Source organism: Trachypithecus francoisi, unplaced genomic scaffold (genome assembly GCF_009764315.1).
Source record: "Trachypithecus francoisi isolate TF-2019V2 unplaced genomic scaffold, Tfra_2.0 Lachesis_group13, whole genome shotgun sequence".
Taxonomy (NCBI): Eukaryota; Metazoa; Chordata; class Mammalia; order Primates; family Cercopithecidae; genus Trachypithecus; species Trachypithecus francoisi.
In genome coordinates this window covers 28,225,594-28,245,120 of record NW_022681458.1, presented here as the reverse complement: position 1 = coordinate 28,245,120, position 19,527 = coordinate 28,225,594, and the positions used below count along the sequence as shown (strand labels likewise).

Below are 19,527 nucleotides of genomic sequence, written 5' to 3'. Positions count from 1 at the left end.
CTCAGACTGAACACATCTTTATTTTCCAGGATCTCCCCCAGGTTTTACCCATTTTTATATGGGATAATGGAAGTCCAAATAACTTTGTCTTCTTTGTTGATTTCTCCCATTTGCCAGTTAGGCTATTTTATTGAAATCTCTCCCTTGGGTATAGTGCCAAACAGGAGAAAAGTAGGAAAATTCAAATTCACCAATTGTTACCTTCGTTGGAACCTCTAGTGAGAAGTTAAACACACTGGGAAATTTCAGTAAGGGTATTAACAAAAAGGGGATTTTCCTGGACGTTTAACGGGTCCATTTGGAACCGCCTAATAGCAGGAGGGAGGGTTGCTAAAATGCTAGATGAAATCCTTTCACCATGTGGTTCACACCCCAAGAACAGTCTTCTGGCTTGAGCATGCTGATAAAAAGTCTTACAATCATATCAAGATTTAAATTATTTATAATTTCTCTGACCATATTGCAGTTGAAAAGTCAAGAGCATATGGCACATTTTTCAAGAAATCCTTTTCATTTGGCTCCTGTTGATATAATACACCAGGGGAATTTGATATTCCTTGCTGATCTTGAATGAATTCTTTATAAACTTAATACTGGAGGATGATTTGGTAAGTTTTTCTTCTTTTTGCTTTGCTATTTCACTTCTTTACATCTTCCCCTGCCCAAATTAGCTTAGTATTTTGAATTATGATACAGTCAAGGCAGGAAATTTTTATTTGAATTTGTGGTATTTTTAATTCTGTGTGACACGTGGAAGTGAAATTATTGGGGAATGTGATAAGTATCCATGAAAGTCTATAAATATGTATCAATGAGGAAAAACTCTAACAGCTATCTCAAATGTGATGGTGGAGTTCAAATTGGCCTGAAGGATAGTGGATAGCTAACACTCAATAAAATGAATTTGCAGTCATATATCCCCTTTTGCATTTCTGGTTATGAAGATGTTTATAACAGAACAAACTTCTCATGGCAAAAGATAAATTACATTTGTAAAATCTAAGAAACAAAGAGATATGTGTGACTCACGTAGTGAATGTACATCAGGAAGCAGAACTGGCAAACAGTTTTTGCTAGTGTGACTGAATAATTGCTATGACTTCTTAATTTTATCTTTGTCTGACTTCTAAGAAATGCTGGTTTCTATAGCAGTAGTGTTATTCTAGTAGTGTTATTGACCATATCAGAGCACTCAGACCTCTTGTGTAATTTCAGTGCACTATTATGTGCTTTGGAGTAAGTCACAATTTTCTTTCCTCAGGTCTATTTTCTTCTATATAAAGGGGATAGGCTCTGATGTACACTCCTCTGTTTTATAAGTGAAATAAGACACGTATGAAAGCTGTCTAAAGAGCAGAGATGTCATTCTTAACAAATCATGTAATACTTTGTTCTCTACTGTGGTGGACTACATAGCAGTGATGGAGATGACTAATGATTGAGATGTAGATTGTGGATATCACATGTATCCAAACCTCTGGAACCGGAAGTGTGACAAATACACAATGGGAATGGTAATTTAAGCCTGGTATAGTCAACAGCTTAGTCTTCTGTATTTGGAAGACATGTTTGCATACAGAATTTTCACCAGAAAGTTTTTATAGCAAACTTTTTATGTCAGAAGTTTATTTTATTGGTAAAATATTAAATAATATACAGAATTAAAAACTGCACTTACACTTCTGAGAAGAAATAAATCTTGGACAAATTATATGCTTGTTCCTGAGATTCCCTAAATTTATTCCAGTAGCTGTGCACTCAGACAGTACAAACCTTTATAATATAATCCTTTTCACAAAGTATTACAAAGTTTCTGCAGCTTCTTTAGTTGTACACACGTACAGACACACACTCACACATGCATACACAACACTCATACACATATACACAGTAACCACATACATGCACAGAACATGTATGTGTGTGCATTAAAAACAAAGAAAATACAAGTCCCACATTTTAGTCTGCAGTGATAAAACTGTTTAGCGGAGGTCTCCAAATCAGTATGTAGTAGAGTGACTTGTCACACAGCTGCAAAGACTGTTTCAGTATTTCCATAGTAAACCTCATTTTCTGAGGTATGGTATTTGAGCCTTAAAAAAAACTACATTACACTTAGCAAACCTGACGTACAAGGTCTGGAATTTTAACTTTACATATATATTTATATATATATATATATTTCTTTTTTAAACAATAGTTTTTATTTCCCCAAATTATTAGTTTGAAAAAAAATGAGGTTTACTGGTTTGACCTATTTTTTTTTTTTTTTGTTTCTAAAACACAAAATATCCTAGAAACTGTCAAGCAATTAGTCTTTAAAATAGTCTAATTACCTTTGGTATTGTTAAAGAAAAAATATCTAAAACGGCCAAGACACATACTGTACAAATGCAGAAATGCAGTAACTGCCTTTAAAAGAAATGCCAAAGAAATGTTATCTTTTAAAAAAACATGTATTTATATTACAGCAGTTTTACTACAGGGACACAGGTATAAAAAAAGAAAATTAGCACACTACATATAAATACGTATAAGAAAAATACTTCTTACTTAAATTTGTATGAAAACAGGACTGCTCCAAATATTTTTTAAAAATTTTTCTCCAATAGGTGATGTGTAAGTGTTTAAAATTCAGCTAAGTGCTTTGCTTTTGTTTAAAAGTTTATTTCTAAAAGGAGAGAAGTGAAATAAAAATATTAAGTATTAGGTTCTTAATTTAGAGCATTGGGCGAGGGTCTAAGAAGGTTCAATCTGTAAAAAGTTCAACTTTAGGACACATTTTTCAAGCAAAAGATTACTAATTTCCATGGAAATTTAGCCTAAATAAAGATACCATGAGATCAGACCAGTGGTTTCCACATTCTGTAATCTTTTGATTGTGGAGTGTTTTTCTGTTTGTTTGTTGTGTCCTTTAACATACTATGACTTTTATGAGTTTCTTTTTGCCATTAGCTAAAGGAAGAATAGGTCAGAAAAGAAAAGAAAAAAAATCACCATAGTTTTTAAGACTTCAAGGGGAGTATTGCACTTGTAAGGAAAGAAAAGAATAGTATCTTTTTAACTAATAGCAGAAGCAATCATTCTGGGATTGCAAATAACACATGGTCTAAAAGGTCCAACTATTAACAGCAAATATGGGGCCTGGATACCCCCTCCAAACCTGGAATATTATTATAGTAATGTTAAAGCATTTTTCTCCCAATTAGGAGAAAGTTAAGACTCTTTGCTTTACATTTTTAACACCTTTCTAAACACTTGCAAATAACTGTCTAGTCTTTCATGACATACATTTTTTGGAGGAAAGCCAAATCAGAATGTAAAATCCAACAATAAAGGAAAGCAAACACACTATAATAGGATTACATAATCTCTGAAGTAATGTTTTAGGTACCCAATATTTGAAAGTGAAAGTAACATGAGGGTTATATAGCTTACTATTTTTAATCCAACCACTTTTCTTTTTAATAGAAAACTACACTTGAGTATAAAAATACGTCAGCAGATTATACAACCAACAAAAATCACGAACAAAAAAATTAAGATTAAATTACCAATGAACTAGAAATAAGAGTTGACCTAATCTTCAAACTTTCAGGAGAACAGAGAGGTAAAGACATCCATAGACAATGACAGAAGGGAGATGGACAAAGAAAGAGGCTGGGGGAGATGTAACAAAATTTAAGAGATAACAGAGAGACCTTTGTTACACAGAAAGGGAAGGGAGTTATGTTTAAAATCAGAATGCTTCACTGTCAAAAATTTTTAAATCACAGTTTCAGAATTTGAGCTATGTTAAAAAGCAAGAATAAAACAACAACAACAAAACCCAGATCCCTTCCCTTGTTACAGTGTACTCATTTTTTTAAAAAATCCATTTCCAGTAAATTAAAGTAAGTAAAATCTTGGTAAGTGCATAGTAGGGGATTCAGTGACCTCCACCTGCTCAAGAAGCTTTTCTTACTGTGTGTCATTTGAGGTAATTTGAAGGCCCAATTCACTGCAAACTTGCTTATTTGTACCTATACGAAGTTATATGCTGTACTTTATGTGGCTTAGCAGAGGGCCTCTAGATTTTATATTGTATTCACAATAAAAAGGACATCTTAGAAAACTAGTCATTCTTGTACCACTCTCTGTATGGGATAAAGGTTAATACACAACACATTTATACAGAAAATATACAAATGCAGTATTATGGGAGGAAAGCCCCATAAACAGAATTATGAACTTATTCCTAAGAGTGCATGTGAAAAATATCCTCAAACTTACAGTACAGCAAGATAAAACTAAAAAGCTAGAAATAGAATATTACATAAAAACTTTATGGAAATTCCAAAGTTTAAGGTTTCTGCAATAAATGTAAAAATATTCAAGGTGTCATTATTTGGCCTAGTAATACACTATGATAAAAAGAAACACTAGCATATCACAGCTTCTTGGTCATATGCCATTTGTTTTGTATAACCAGCAGCTCATTTTTTTTAAAAGCTGTCATATCCTAACACGCCCTTTGCAAGTAATACACAACCATGGTATGAAACCATTTGAAATTATGCTTTGGAGAATAGCAATGTGATATGACTGTTCAGTTTTGCTTTGTTCAAGGAGAATTAATTACCTGCTTTTTCACATTATTCCATCAATTTTCAATCTCTATTTTCTAACAGATTAGAAAATACAGATTCCAAGACTAGAACAATACTAGTCTGGAGATGAAAATCCAAATCAACACTGTATTCTATTGACCAAAAAATTATCTAATAAATTCTTGTTTGACACAGGACTTATTCTTCCTTAAAAACAAAACAAAAAACAAATTATAATTCAATTCACAGGTAAAGTTGCACTCTATATTTTACCTGCATAATCTTGTAATCATATTCAGAAATACTATGAAACTAAAAAGGTATTAAAGTCTAGTTTCAAAATTTCCTTTTCCTTTTAACAGCTGAGCTGAAAATTTCTCTATTAGAAATTGCTCTAAAGATTTGCCCTAAAAACACAGAGATGAATTATACAGTGCTCAATTTTAAGTGATTTTTAAAAACACATATTAAAAGTATTGTAGAGCTGCGACAGCTAACCAACACTCTCAATGCATTTTAAAAAGGCACCAATATAAAGAAAATAAGTATTCAATACATTAAATTCAGGATTTAGGAGGCCAGTTACTGTATATTTTAATTATTTTGCAGAAACTGGAGAATTAAAAATATTTCCAAGATAACTTTCATATATACAAACTTCAATTTCACCCCCTCCCACATTTTTTTTTTCTTTTGGATTTGGGGAATTTTCTGGTTTAGAATAGTCTTCATTCAGATAGTATTTATTAAAATAATATATAAAATATAATTGATGATCAACACAAATGTAATTTATCCATTTTTGGACGTGAACAATCCAAAGTTCAAAAACAAATCATGTAGCTAGTACCTCTGACAGTTTAAGTTCTGCCTGAAACTAGGGGCACACAGTTTTTTGTATTTTTACAGACCCTTCTGCTCTTTTTCTACCCTAAGAAATCATTTTGGAGATAGGATGAAATAAAATTTGGAAGGTAGTGAGAACATAATTTTCATCTAAATGCCTTAATTTGATGTAAATTTTGTTAAACATTTATAAAATACCAAAGACTGCAGGGTTTTGTGAGTTGTATAACCGAGATAAAAACTATAAAAAACAAAATACCAGGCTCACTAAACTATTCTTGTCTTTCTCTATTTGCTAATAGGTAACTGTTGATAATATTTATTTTCTGTATTTTCTTCCTATTCCAAAATACTTTACATTAAATATCTCTGAATTTACATCAAATCAGTTTAATCATTGCTTGTTTCACTTTGTTCTGTAAGTAGATCATAAGGACCCAAAGTTTTATTTAAGAGTTGCCACTGGTCCTAAAGACACACTAGTAATTTCTTTAGTGATTCCTATTACAACCTGATAAAGTAAACCCACCTAATTTCTTAGTATTAACTGTCATTTAAATTCTCTGTATGTTTTTGCAATAAGTCTGATCACTCCAACTGCTTTTTTTCCCCATGAATTCTCTTTAAAAGAATGTGTGTGTGATACACACACACATATAACCTATGATTCATACATATGTATGTAGGGGAGATACTTTCTACTATGTAGCCAAATCTAAGTCATAGTTTCTTATTTTCCCAATTTTGTCCCTTTAGGAAATCTCAATGGAATATTTCAATGACTTGAAATGTCTTCCAATCTGCCTACTGGTCCCTTTCCCTGTCTTAAAAAGGTCCAATTAGAATGGCTTTTTAAGCATGATTCATCACTATTAGAGAGAGGCTAAGATAAAATTCTGGGCAAAATTAGGGCAAAGCAATGTGATGAAATTCTGAACTTTTGCCAAACTGGGAAATACAGCAGATAACCCATTTTCATGCTCCTCAAATACTTTCTGTAATGTGAAATCTCACCTAAATAAATTGGGCATACAACTGTTACATAAAACTTGATTTATTTGGTGTCTGACTCTTATATTTATTTTTAGATGCTACAACCTTGCGTATTTCCTTTTGTAAAGGCATGCAAATATAACCATCCAGAGTTTCTCCAAAAACACTATGTTCACAAAAATTCTTTCTGACCCACAAATTTGAATTGACCTTGTCCTCATTTATGCCTGCCACACCCTGAGCCATATCCACCTCTTTCTGTTCCTCATGAAGCTAGGAAAATACATGTACATGCTTGTAGCAAATGCACTCTCAGCTACTAACTACCTTCAATAAAACAGATTCCCAAAAAGATGAAATCAGAAACGGAAAGTGCCTAGCACTGTCTTCATAAGGGAACTACACAACTGTTTAGGGTCCACCTAAATTCAGTTCCCTCCCGGGGCAGGTAGATACATGATTGTTCATATACTGAAAAAAAAATAAGCAGGAAGAAAATTCATAGACAATGCCAGCAGAAATTTGCATGCAGTCAAAATTATAAACATATTGACTGACATCCAAATGTTTCCTTAAATTGCAGTAAAAGACAAAATTATGAACCTTAAAATTATTTACCTCATCCAAAGGAAAAAAAAAAAAGCCATTCCAATTATTATTCAGGAATGGTTGGCGGTGGGAGGGTGAGAGAGTCTCAAAAACATGCTTTAACTTTGAATAGGTTGTATGTTCACAATGTACCAAGGCATGCAGAAAAAAATGTAATGGTTGACATTCTATATATCTCTGTTTTGGTGCATTTCCTTAGATTTAAAGGGGCAGTTTGGACATTTTCCCAAAAATAATTACGATAGGGACTGGTAGAAGAGGGCTGAGTTCTAACAATTTTTGCCTAGTTCCAGCTTTGTTAGTGCTTAGAAGTGCTTAGCTGGTGCTTACCATTTAAATAGCAAATGATAAGCTGGAAAATGAGTTAAGAGCAGTATTGGGGCCAAACTTGCTTATGTCCACAATTCTCTTGACTTGGTAATTCTCATACCACACTGTATGAAGATACATAATTTCAGCATCCTATTTAATGATCTTTTAGAGCAATTATCAGTTACTGCTTAACAGAATTTCAGTATTCACAAATGGTTATCAGATAATCCAGTCACAGTCAGGCCTGTCCTCCCTAAACAGAAGCAGCAAGTTCTGCCTTCCAAGTATGTCCCCCTAAAATGACTTGAATCAATATCACTCGGTTCCTCCCCTCTAATGTGGTTGGACTGCAAAGAAAAAACAGAGCACCCACATAAACGAAATTAAAATCTGCACATTAAATATGGCAACCTATGCCATGTAAGGGGAATTCCATACTAAGGGATTGAGATTCATTTCTAACAAGGGCTTACAGAGTTAAATGTTTTGGAAACAGAAAAATGTGCAGGACCTTCCTTTGGGGGTTCTGTCACATTCTAGACTCCGAGAAGGGTAAAAGTAAACTTTCTTTTTTTTTGTATCTTTTATCTGTTGTCCAATGTACAGGTTACAAAGAAGTCCCATTCCCTTTTCTTTGCAGCACGAGTAGTAAATACTACTGAAGAAATACTAAAATAAATAGCCCTAGTTCTATAACCTTGCAGGGTTCAAGTTACCAGATTCACGTCAAATTAGCAATTGCTCTGAGGAGATTTTGAAAGAAATAGCCAACAGCAAGACTTTTAAGACCTTCTACTCGAAGAGTAAAAGATGAATGAACTATGGACAGAACACTGGGAGGTCACATCTTGAAAAAAACTAGTGAAAAGAGAAATACCAGAAAATGGATTTCTAAGTGGGTTTTGTCCCCCTACTGTTAGCATAATTATATTTTTCTGCTGACTGGTTAACACTGATGAAATGCTGATAAAGTGACAATCGTAAGCATACTTTTAGAAACAAATACATATACTATGCTGCCATCACATGACAACTTTAAAAGAAAACCTCTCAAACAAATTTATGAAAGTAGAAGTCCCTCGCAGAAATTACTGACTGCCTTTTATCCACTCTTAGACCATATGTTATTCGGAAAACTACATAAAAATACTATTCATTAAAGGTGTTAAAAGTAAGGCTGCCAGGGTGTCTATAAAATGCCAGTCATCAAAACTATGGAAAAACAGTGCTTACGTTTAGAAAAATAAGATCACAGGACCTCAGATGTATTGTAGGTGGCCCTTAACTACCTGTAGTTGAAAAGTTTTGCTATATGATACAGTGTAAAACATATTGAATTATAAATTCCATAGGGGAAGTAAACATAGAACCCACAACAACAACTCAGCTCATCTTAGGAGTTATCACTGAAAATAACAATGTGTTTTGTGTTCCATGATGTCTGAAGAACAAAAAATTGGTTTACAGTTTGAAACACATTCTTCTTTCAAGAATAAAGTTACTTATATCATTTTAAACCACCAAAGTCCTACCCAGAAAACTCTAAACTTTCCTGTCTTCCATCATAATCCTGAATATCAGTGGCAAATCAGAATCTCTTAGGTGACAAATCTTTATGAATCAAGTGATTTTTTCAAAGCATGATCTGCCTTAGTAGAAATAGACTGCTTTTAAATTCCCACAAAATAAACAAGCCAGTGATAAAGAAACAATATTTCCATCCCTTCTCTCTTCTGTTTCTTCCTTATCGTAATTAGGCAGAGCAAATGACACTGCGTCCATAAAATAAGAATTATCGACAGTAATAATATTAAAAAAAATAAAAGGTATGTCAACATCTGAGGGGAGGTGGGATTGTAAGTGCAGTATTTCTTCATGTGCAGTTCTTTACTTCATAGGGGTCCCCTTTGGAATGAAAAGGCCTAGTGGAATGTGTGCTCCCCTCGAACAATGTGTGATGAAAACTCATAACGGTCCTGGCTTCTGTAGCCACAGATGTTGCATTCCAGTGGGTCCCGGTAGCCATGGCAACCCATGTGAATGGTGTACATGACATGGTCTAGGAAAAGGACTCGGCAGTGCTCACACTTGAAGGCCCTAATCTGTTCTCCTTCTCCATTGAAGACCTTGTAGATGTCCTTCAGAGAGCCCTTAGGAGCCTTGGTAGTATCCAAAGCTTTGACATCCTCCTTCATGTAAGCTGGGCTTTGTTTCCTCTTGGGATTTAAGGCAGGGTTTCCTTGGTAGGACTGGTGGTCATCATGGCTGCTTTCTGAGTCAGTGGAATCCAGGCAGCTATTGCTGGGAGAGGCCTCTCTTTCCTGGGGTCGACTCTTTGGTCTGATGAGAGAGATGGGGCCATCCATGTTGTTTTCATGACTATCAGCAGTTTCCCTGCTAATGGGTCTTTCTATCCTATTTGGATGATAGACCTGAGAATAAGCTGAGCTTATAACTGGGGCCACTTCAGCGATTGTGCTTGGCGGGTGCTGCATCAGAGGGTGAAGGGCCTCAGCTCCAAGGTAGGTGATTGCATTGTTGATGGCTTGGTCCATCATATGAGACTGCATCAGCTCAGCCTCCTTCTCATATGTTAAGTTCATATCAAAGTGAATATCTGGGTAGCTGAATCGCATGAGCTTTTCCCCTGGAAGGGAATGGGAGGTGAAAGAAGTAAAAAAAAAAAAAAAAAATTAGTATCAGATTAAAAATATGAAAGGGTACGAAGTGGACTGATTGCCTCCATTTTTCATAATTTGGTATATATTATTCTATAAGTCAAGTATTTGAGCAATTCTGCTGATGCTCACACATTTATTTATTTATTTATTTATTTATTTATTTATTTTGAGATAGAGTCTCACTCTGTTGCCCAGGCCAAAGTGCAGTGCTGTGATCTCTGCTCACTGCAACCTCCGCCTCCCCAGTTCAAGGGATTCTCATGCCTCAGCCACCCGAGTAGCTGGAATTACAGGCATGCACCCCCATACCTGGCTAATGTTTGTATTTTTAGTAGAGATAGGGTTTTGCCATGTTAGCCAGGCTTGTCTAGAACTCCTGGCCTCAAGTGATCTGCCCACCTAGGCCTCCCAAAGTGTTACGATTACAAGCATGAGCCACTGGATCCGGCCACAGATATTCTTGACATGAAAAAAATATAAAAGCAATACAAATTTCATAAGCCCTTTGCATTTGTTCTGATGCCGTCATGAGAATGCATTTAGTCTGAAAGAGATGACTGAGTCTATTATATGTTCATTTTCTTTTAAAATTCTCTCTTGAACAGAGTTCAAGGAGAATAGGAGGAAGAATAAATACCCAGTAAAAATAAGTCAGAGACTATGATTGATTTTGCATATTTTGAACATTAGCGACGAAGCTATAAAGATCATAAAAGTGAGAGTGATCTGGTTATAACAGATGGCACCTCACTGTTGTATAGGGTTAAGTTGTTTGATTCAGCCACTATTTTAGAAAATATATATATAACCCATATATGTCATTCTGGAGATTTTTTTAAAGTCATTATTAAAATACTTTTAAAAGTTGTACCACCTAATAAAAATGAATGAAATTTAGGGTTATTTAAAAATAAAATTAGGAGTTATTTCAAAAAGTATTTGCTTGTAAACTTGGAAAATCTTGTTTTATTGTTTTGCTTCTTGAAATTGATATTCATTTTTATATCATCCTTTCTTATTTAGACATGTGTATGTGATGGTGCTGGTATGTACACCCACTGCTATCTTCCCATACCTTTTCTTGATTGAAGTATGTTTGTAGTTTTTCCTTAAATATACACCTTAACAAATATAATTTTATTCCAATATTTTACATCAACATTATGTCTGACTGATAACTATAAAAGAGTTTTGGTGCTTGCAACAGGAAAAGCAATTTTGATTTTTAGCCATATATTGCTGGTTTTGAACAGAATATTTCGTCTTTTAAAAATTCTGTCCATAAGACAATGTGGTCTCTATTTACCAGTTACTTTTATAGGTAAATCTTACAGATAAATGCTTCTTAAAAACATATGTGGGTTTCCTATAAATGGTTAATATGTTGTTGTGGATGGATGCTTAACTTGTAAGCATTTTGATGGAAAAATGTTGATCTACAGGTTTGCATTCTAGAAAAACACATTAAAGTAGATAGTATTATTTCAGATTTGAAGAAATGGCCCCTAAGTGAGATCTGTGTAATGATTAGAGTAATAGAAATGGAAAGATAAAATGAGGAGAAATTATTTCATGGCATTCAATTTAAGATATATGCAATGTCAAACATTTCAAAGTTAAGCTAGACAAACCTGATCTATATTCTCAAAGAGTTTACAGTTTGGAAGGAACAATAGCAATTTAAGGATCATTTATGACCTAGTGTGATATGTGTGATGGGGTCAAATAAGAGGAATATTTAGCACATACTAGAGGACTAAAGAAAGATTTCTTGAAGGAAATGGAATCAAGGACAAGAATGTGATTGTAAACATTAGCCAAGTGAAGAAACATGAGGTGGAGCAGCTGGTAGAAAGGATCAGAGGCAAGAGGGCATGCCTTATAAATGAGGAATTATTTATACTTTAATAAGGCTGAGAGTGGAAACAAGTGAGAAAGACAAGTTAGATAATATAAGGCTAAATATGCTAAAAAATTGAATATTTCCCTAAAGGAATACAGATTGAAGGGGATAAACAGGGAAGTGCCCTGAAGGTATTAATTTAGCAAAGGAGTTTAGGAAATTGTTGCTGTAGGTTTCTGGCCCAGGTTTCTGGCCTAGGAAATTTAGTGGATGACAATGAGATAGAAAAGATGATGAATTCAGTTTGGGGAAGACTATGAGTAATAGTCATGTCCAGTAAGATTTAGTCTCAAATTCAGAAGAGAGACCTGGGCTGGAGATGTAGAAATGAGTCATTGGTTGACAGAAAGCAACCTCTGAAGCCAAGGAAATAACTGATATCACCCAGGTAGAGTGTGAAGGGGATGGATCAGAAATAGAACCTGGAATAACACAAAGATTTTTCTGCCTACTCATAGATCAGGGAAAGTGGGGTTTGCACTGGGCCCCATGTTTAGGGAGCCCTGGGCCCTTCTCAGGAAACGAAGAGCTTGTAGGGCCAAGGGAATGTGCAGATCTGAAGCTCACTCAGACCCCAGAATTCCTTGACCAAATGGTTCTGAGCCTGCTTCTAGGGTCTACACATTCCTCTTCATAGGGTCCATAATACTTCATACCAACTGTGCTACTGGTAAGTACACACCTAGACCTGATGGCCAAGGCACTGATCTTTATGTACAATGTAGAAAGAACCTGGATGTACAAACTGGGGTGTCCACACACGTGTGTGTGTGAGACCCCCTTTGGTAATGGAGAGAAATAGCAGTGGGTCTAAGAGAGCAGCCTCGCTGTAAGCCAGTGGGTGGTTCTTCTCGTTCTGCCAAGGTGTAGTGTAGAGCTACAAGAAATCTGAGAATTGCATATTTATTTGAACTTAGTCAAGTTGGAAGGGTAGAAAATAAATTTTACAGTTAGATTAATAATGTAAAAATATTTAGGCATATGAATGGGGGCCTCCATTTGGACTTTGCCCGACTTGCACAGGTGTTAAGGATAAGTCTATAAGGAATACTGAGCACAGTCAGAGAGAACAGTGTTATAAAAAACAAGAAAAGAGTGTGTTTCCAAAGGAATTGACTATTCAATAGTGGCAGACACTCTCTAGGAGCTGTGTAAGACACTGTCTTAAAAGAGTCTACTGGATTTGGCACTACAGAAGCTAGTTGTGACCTCAATGAGAATAATTTCAGTGGAGTGTGGGAAATAAAAACAGGTTACATGGACTTGGAAATGAGTAGGAAAAAAATCATATACAGCAAGCATAGAGATTCTTTCAACAATTTCATCTTTGAAGTAAAGGAGACTATAGGTGTACCTGGAAGGAGATGGGGCTTAAAGGAAGTTTTTTTTAAATTATGAGAATTTATTGCATTAAATGCTGATAGGAAATGGCCAATAGAGGGGAGAAGTTAAAATGTAAGTGAGAAAGAGGAAAAATAATAGTGTGAGGTATCTGGGGGGCCAGGATAGGAGAATTCCTGTGACAAGAGGAGGAATGAACTTTAATTAGAAAGAGGGATAGTTCTTTCATTGAAATAAGGAAAAAGGATAAAAGTATTTACATGGATGCATACAATCCTGTAGAATTGATAATATTATGTTGAAATCATTTCCAGTGATTTTATCCCCTGTGAATATAGATATAAGATCACCAAGGAGTGAGACAGCATGTTGCAGACAGTAGAGAAGGTTGGCACTGTCATGGTGGAGAGTAGGAGAGATGATTGTTCAGGGATGGGTTAAAGGAGTGCTGCTTCATAGGATGGATGGGCCAGCTGATATTTGGGATCAGTTATTCATTTATCTATATTGATGCCAACTCATCAGCCTGTGGAATTTTCTCCAAAAGTACCAGATGTGCAGGCTGATGCTCAGTCAGCTTTACAAGAGAGTGGGGTTTCACCAGGAGAAGGGGATGACAGATCAGCCAACAAGGCAAGAAAGGCAAGAATATTGGCAAGAGAGATGTAGATGTGATGAACCATGGAATCTAAGCTGAATAAGAAAAGAGAGGGAGAGACAAGTTGATACACAGGAAGTTCAGGGATCATTAGCCTGGAGAATTTGGTAAGGTCAAAGAATAGTATTTAACTGAGGCACATGGAGAAGGCAATTTATAGTAAGTGTGGAATGATGAAATTTTTTGTTTCAAGAACAATAATAGAAGTAATAACTGTGGCTACTGTTTGTTATATATTACTAGGATAGAATCCAAATAAAGAAAAATATACTCTCAAATTCTTTTTTTTTTTTTTTTTTTTTGAGACGGAGTCTTGCTCTGTCGCCCAGGCTGGAGTGCAGTGGCCGGATCTCAGCTCACTGCAAGCTCCGCCTCCCGGGTTCACGCCATTCTCCCGCCTCAGCCTCCGGAGTAGCTGGGACTACAGGCGCCCGCCACCTCGCCCGGCTAGTTTTTTTTTTTGTATTTTTAGTAGAGACGGGGTTTCACCGTGTTAGCCAGGATGGTCTCGATCTCCTGACCTCGTGATCCACCCGTTTCGGCCTCCCAAAGTGCTGGGATTACAGGCTTGAGCCACCGCGCCCGGCCTCTCAAATTCTTAATAAGAAATATAATATAAATATTTTAGAATCATAATGTAATTTTCTAAAAATCTGTCCCCTTTTCTAAGGAATGCAGTGAAATAAAATTGAGAGTAACATCTCTAAGTCAGGAAACATGACAAAAATGTTACAAAGAGTAGACTATATAAATTCAGAAGACAGAAAGAATGATAATATATTTTATATTTTTCCAACTACACTAGAGTCTAGTTAGATTTAAACATTTAATGATATCCATCAAAAAAATCAGTATTAAAAATAAGTAAACTGGCTGTTTATTTCTTTTTTCTTCATAGTCACCCACAAGAACAGAAAGAAAAGTTACCTAAAGCCTGAGGCAGTCCTTTGTGTATAACTCAGGGGCTTCAACTGACAGAGTATAAACTATGGCCCTTACAGTCGCCCCTCGGCCATCGTTCAATGAGTTCTCAATAAATCCCTCCAGCTAGTCTTAGAGTACTATTTTGGTGATGTGTTAGTTCCTCAATTTCAGATTAAAAGGAAACCTTCTTTAAATGTTTATTGAAGTAATGGAATTGTGTTATTCTCTCCTTCCTGAAATAACCAAAGCAAAGATTTTTCTCTCAATCACCATTTAATCAGGATGTCCCACAATGCTGACACTAGAATGTGAGAATCTGTTGAATATTTTTATCCTACATTAAGCCTGCAAGAATAGATATACTATATATACAATGAATAACAATTCTTTAACAATTCTTTTTATTGAGTCTCTATTATTCATATTTCTTTTAAAAAGTCCATGCTTTTTGTATCCTCAGAGACACACTATGACTTACAGCATGCATTCAGAATGATGCCAACATTGGGCGTATCAAAGAATATCTAAGGGTTTGGAAATGAAAAGGGAAAGTCTAAATATATGATATTTAATCTTTTCAGTTCAAAATCATAGGCTGGATGAAAAAACAAAGATCAAAATATAAAATAAAGATCCAAATATGAAACATCTCGAATGTAGGTTGCTGCATTATTTTTCCAATGCAGAATTTTGGGGAAAAAAAAAAAAAAAGAAAAATTCTCTTCGTTCCGGATAAAATACTAAAATAATTAACCCATTTATGCCTGAGGTTGAATTTTTTTTTAATTTCTGCAATCAGACCTTGGTGATGACCTTGAGCAGTCGGATATAAATAATTCCCACATGCTTAGCTTTCCAATAATGGAACACTAGGCATAAATGTTGACAGGTTAAAAAAAAAAAAAGATAAAAGCCTGGCACTAATGAAAATTTTAAAACAGATTACAAAACTGGCCAATAGGCTGGACCATTTCTCTTCTGTATGATTATTTTTAAAACAAATTAATATTTTCTATTTTACATGTGATTTCACTGTATCATCATATTTTGAGTGGTGACCACTATCAGTCTTTATTTCTCTTTGTGTGTTTGTGTGTGTTGGTATAAGTGTGGTGCACACAGAGTGGCAGAGAGTAGAAAAGAATAATGGAGAAAAGAGATGGGTATTTATTTCATGAACTGAAACACATCATATATATTTCTAATACATGGGAATTTGCCTTTTCCTATTAAAATCGCCTTGCAAAGAAACAAAAGCATTTGTAATGCTTACCCACAAACTTTTGTGGAGTGGAGCTTTTACGTTTTCCCATATTCCCTGTGAGCTTCTCTATGACAGCAGGTCTCTCAAAAGGCACCAGAGAAATATTGTTGTCCATAATAGGCTCTTGTTCCTTACAATCTTCCATAGGAGGTACTACACAAAACCATAGAAAAACGCAATCTGATAATTTCTTCAACATTTTGGATGATACAAAGCTGGATTTGCCATCTCAATATGTGTTATAAAAGCTAGTATGCTTGAATAGAAGCAAGTAGAAAGAATACCCTGTAGTGTGAAAGTATACTCTTTAAATTTGCACACACATATATACACCAGAGAATTTATTTTTATTTGAGTCTCTCTTAAATCCATGACATACACTGTTGCCACTATTGGTGGCAAACTTGTTCATGTGGTTTCTCATCTTATCCCCCTGAAAGTGTTTTTAGCATTGACTAAAATCAATACTACTTTTAAGACTGCACTATTTTCAAAGCTTTTAGAGTTTATTTTTTAAAAACAATTTAAAAACACGTCAACTTGTTTTAGAGAAAAGCTTAAACAGACATACAAAATAACAGCATGATATTTAACTGTTTTTCTTAACCCATGTATTTTCCTGCAGCATATTTTCTATTTGATGGGCTGTTAGCCTTATTGGCAGTAGCTTAAATACCTGTACCAAGCAGCCCTCATGAAGGAGAGCCAATTCTAAACAAGTCTATGCACAGTAAACTGTGGCAGCTTTATGATTGTAATTTATTTTAAAAAGAGTTCTTCAGCAGGAAGAAGAATCCATTTCCAAATTGGCACATTGGCTCACTAAACTACTGCCCTAAATCATTTGACATACACTCTCCAATGCTGTTCCCTATTCATCCCATTTGTCTAAGTTGCTACAGGCTAATATGTTAGCCCTTAGACACTGATATTCATAGTGCAAAGAACTTACAACAGTTGTTTTTTGAGTAGAAATACCACCCAAGGATGTTTAATTAAAGATAGGGTAACAACTCAGACATGGCAAATCAGTTGATTAAAAACAGTGTTCTCAGGAAAGAACATAACTTATTACTTGTTGATTATTGTTGCTTTCTCCAGTTGCATTTGTGCCAGTACTGTTTGGAAACCTAAAGCTTTCATTTCTTAGAATAATTTTACTTGTTCAGTATGCACTGTAAAAATGATTTACTCTGATCTTGTCATTTGTATAAGATAGTCCCACTGTGTACAAAAAATGTCTTCTCATTTATAAGGGGATCCTCTTGGCAGACACAAAAATAAGTGAGAAAGCAAGAGATGAAAGTTAGGAAAACTGAGAGCACAATTCAGTTGACATATTTAATAACCAATAGGTTGCTAATTTTGAAAAAATGAAACATAGTGTGAAAAAATGTTTTCATGATTTGGACATGTTTAAAGAAATCAACATTCCATCCAAGTTTTGATTAACCTATAGATGGATCAGAAAAATTGAATTGTAATCTACATTTAATAAGAAGTCCTCTGGCTATGAATAGCAAGGGATTGTGCAATCACTGGATGTTAATTTGGAAAAAAATTTCCAAGGTGACACTGAGGAACAAGGAAACACATCATTGTCTACAATATATAATTAATGATGTCATCACATTGAAAAAGTATGTCCCAAGATATTATGTATAAAACATTATATTCTCTTTTAGTAACAACTAAAAAAGTTACACAAAAGCCAAAGAGTCAACAAAAAAGCAAAGAATTTCAAAAACATTCAAGGATGACCACACAATTCACATAAGGGGAGTCAGAAGGATGGCACAGTGGTGGTGGTGTGGTGGAGAACCAGGTAATAAGATACAAATTATGGTCAAAATCTTAACTTTTTGTTTGGATGGTAGATTTTCAAACACTTACTACATTATTAGAAGTAACTATAAAACTAAAAAGCAGTCCAAGTATGGACCAAAGATGAAAATATGTCAGAGACCAAGATCCAAAATGAAAGAATTTGGAAAGAAAAAAAAAATGTTGTAAATTTTGCTAAAAAACTAGCAAAACTGGTTAACGGGTTTGCCCCCGAAATTGAATATGCTAATTTGTTCTGAAATGAGTAGTCCAAAACCTGGCAGTTTTGCGCTAAGTTTCACCCTGAATTTTCATATTTGAACGCATTTAACACTCAAAATGAAACCCGGGTGTGGGAACTGTCCCACACCACATCCACCTCAATTCAGATGATTTGTCCCCAGTTCAATGAAGCTCATGTGAACTGAAAATGATGACTTTGACAGAGTTCTGATCTAATTTCTACTTTACAATAGCCCTTTTCATGTCAAAAATTGATCTTGTTTCTACCACATCGGCAATAATAATAACTGACGTATACTATATGCTGTGTGCTGTTTTAAGGCTTTGCATTTAATAATTAATTTAATTCATCCAGAAACTCCATGAAATAGGTGTAATGCCATCTTCACTGTACAGATGAGAACACAAAGACCCAGAGATGTTAAGTAATTTCCTCAGGGTTTACATCTGGTTAGTACAGAATGTTATTACTACTAGGAGTCTGGCTCCAGAGCCTGGCTCAACCATTATGCTATACTATTCTTTGTAGAGGTATTTTGGGCATTGACTTTTTATAAACCAGTCAGACATATTTGTAAGGTCTGCCATTGGGTAAAGATCTGATACATTTTTCCTTAATTATGTAACCAATCTGATTTTTTTTGCTTCATGGATCTGGGTGCAACTCATCAAAATATTTCTGTGTATATGTTGCTAGAAACATAAAACAAATTCTGTAGATATCTCAATAATGCATTAATCACACAGACATTAATCTGGGCTAAAAATATACCAATAAGGTAACTTCCCGTTTGAACAAACTTCATAACCAAACATCCTCTTTGACCTTATATTTGAGGTTATAACCAAGATAAAAACGTAATTCCATTAGATCACTGTTTCATCACACTGATAACCATAAAGGCAGAACCATAAGTGTATTCCCAATGTATCCTTTTGAAAAACCAAACAGTTCACCCAAATTCAAATTCCAGGAAGAGCGTCTGAGGTCACATGTCTAGCCCCTGGGCAGGAGAGGGCAGAGTACCTGGACTGAGGGTCCCACCACAGCTACATGCAACAGGAAAGTTCTCTAAAGGTAAATGGGCACTCTTGTTATCAAGAGGAGGAAGGGATGTCAGGCAGGCAAAAACAACAGATGTCTTCTATATTGTTGCAAATTTTCTCCATGTTACCCGATCTAAAAAAAAACTTTACAGTTATCTTAGTTATTTTCTTGACAGGATTTGGCAGTGCTGACACTTGCTTTGGCTTCTGTGAAATCACTCTTTCCATGTCCCTACTCTGCTCTTACTCATCTTCATGAAATTTTTTTCCTGCTAGTGTGTTCTTGGCCTTCT

The 19,527-nt window shown here is 35.1% G+C and overlaps 1 protein-coding gene across 12 annotated transcripts in view; it reads right to left on the bottom strand.

Moving 5' to 3' along the window:
- Positions 1–1,609: 1,609 nt before the first annotated feature.
- IKZF2 (IKAROS family zinc finger 2) overlaps positions 1,610–19,527 on the bottom strand; it is a 156,867-nt gene continuing 138,949 nt past the window's right edge. For all 12 annotated transcript variants that reach the window (XM_033230397.1, XM_033230394.1, XM_033230400.1 and 9 more), the window contains 2 exons: positions 16,130–16,273; positions 1,610–9,996 (listed from right to left, as the gene is read on the bottom strand). In XM_033230397.1, coding sequence (XP_033086288.1) covers positions 9,272–9,996; positions 16,130–16,273 — 869 coding nt within the window. In that variant the 3' untranslated portion in view covers positions 1,610–9,271. The remainder of the gene's footprint in view (positions 9,997–16,129; positions 16,274–19,527) is intronic.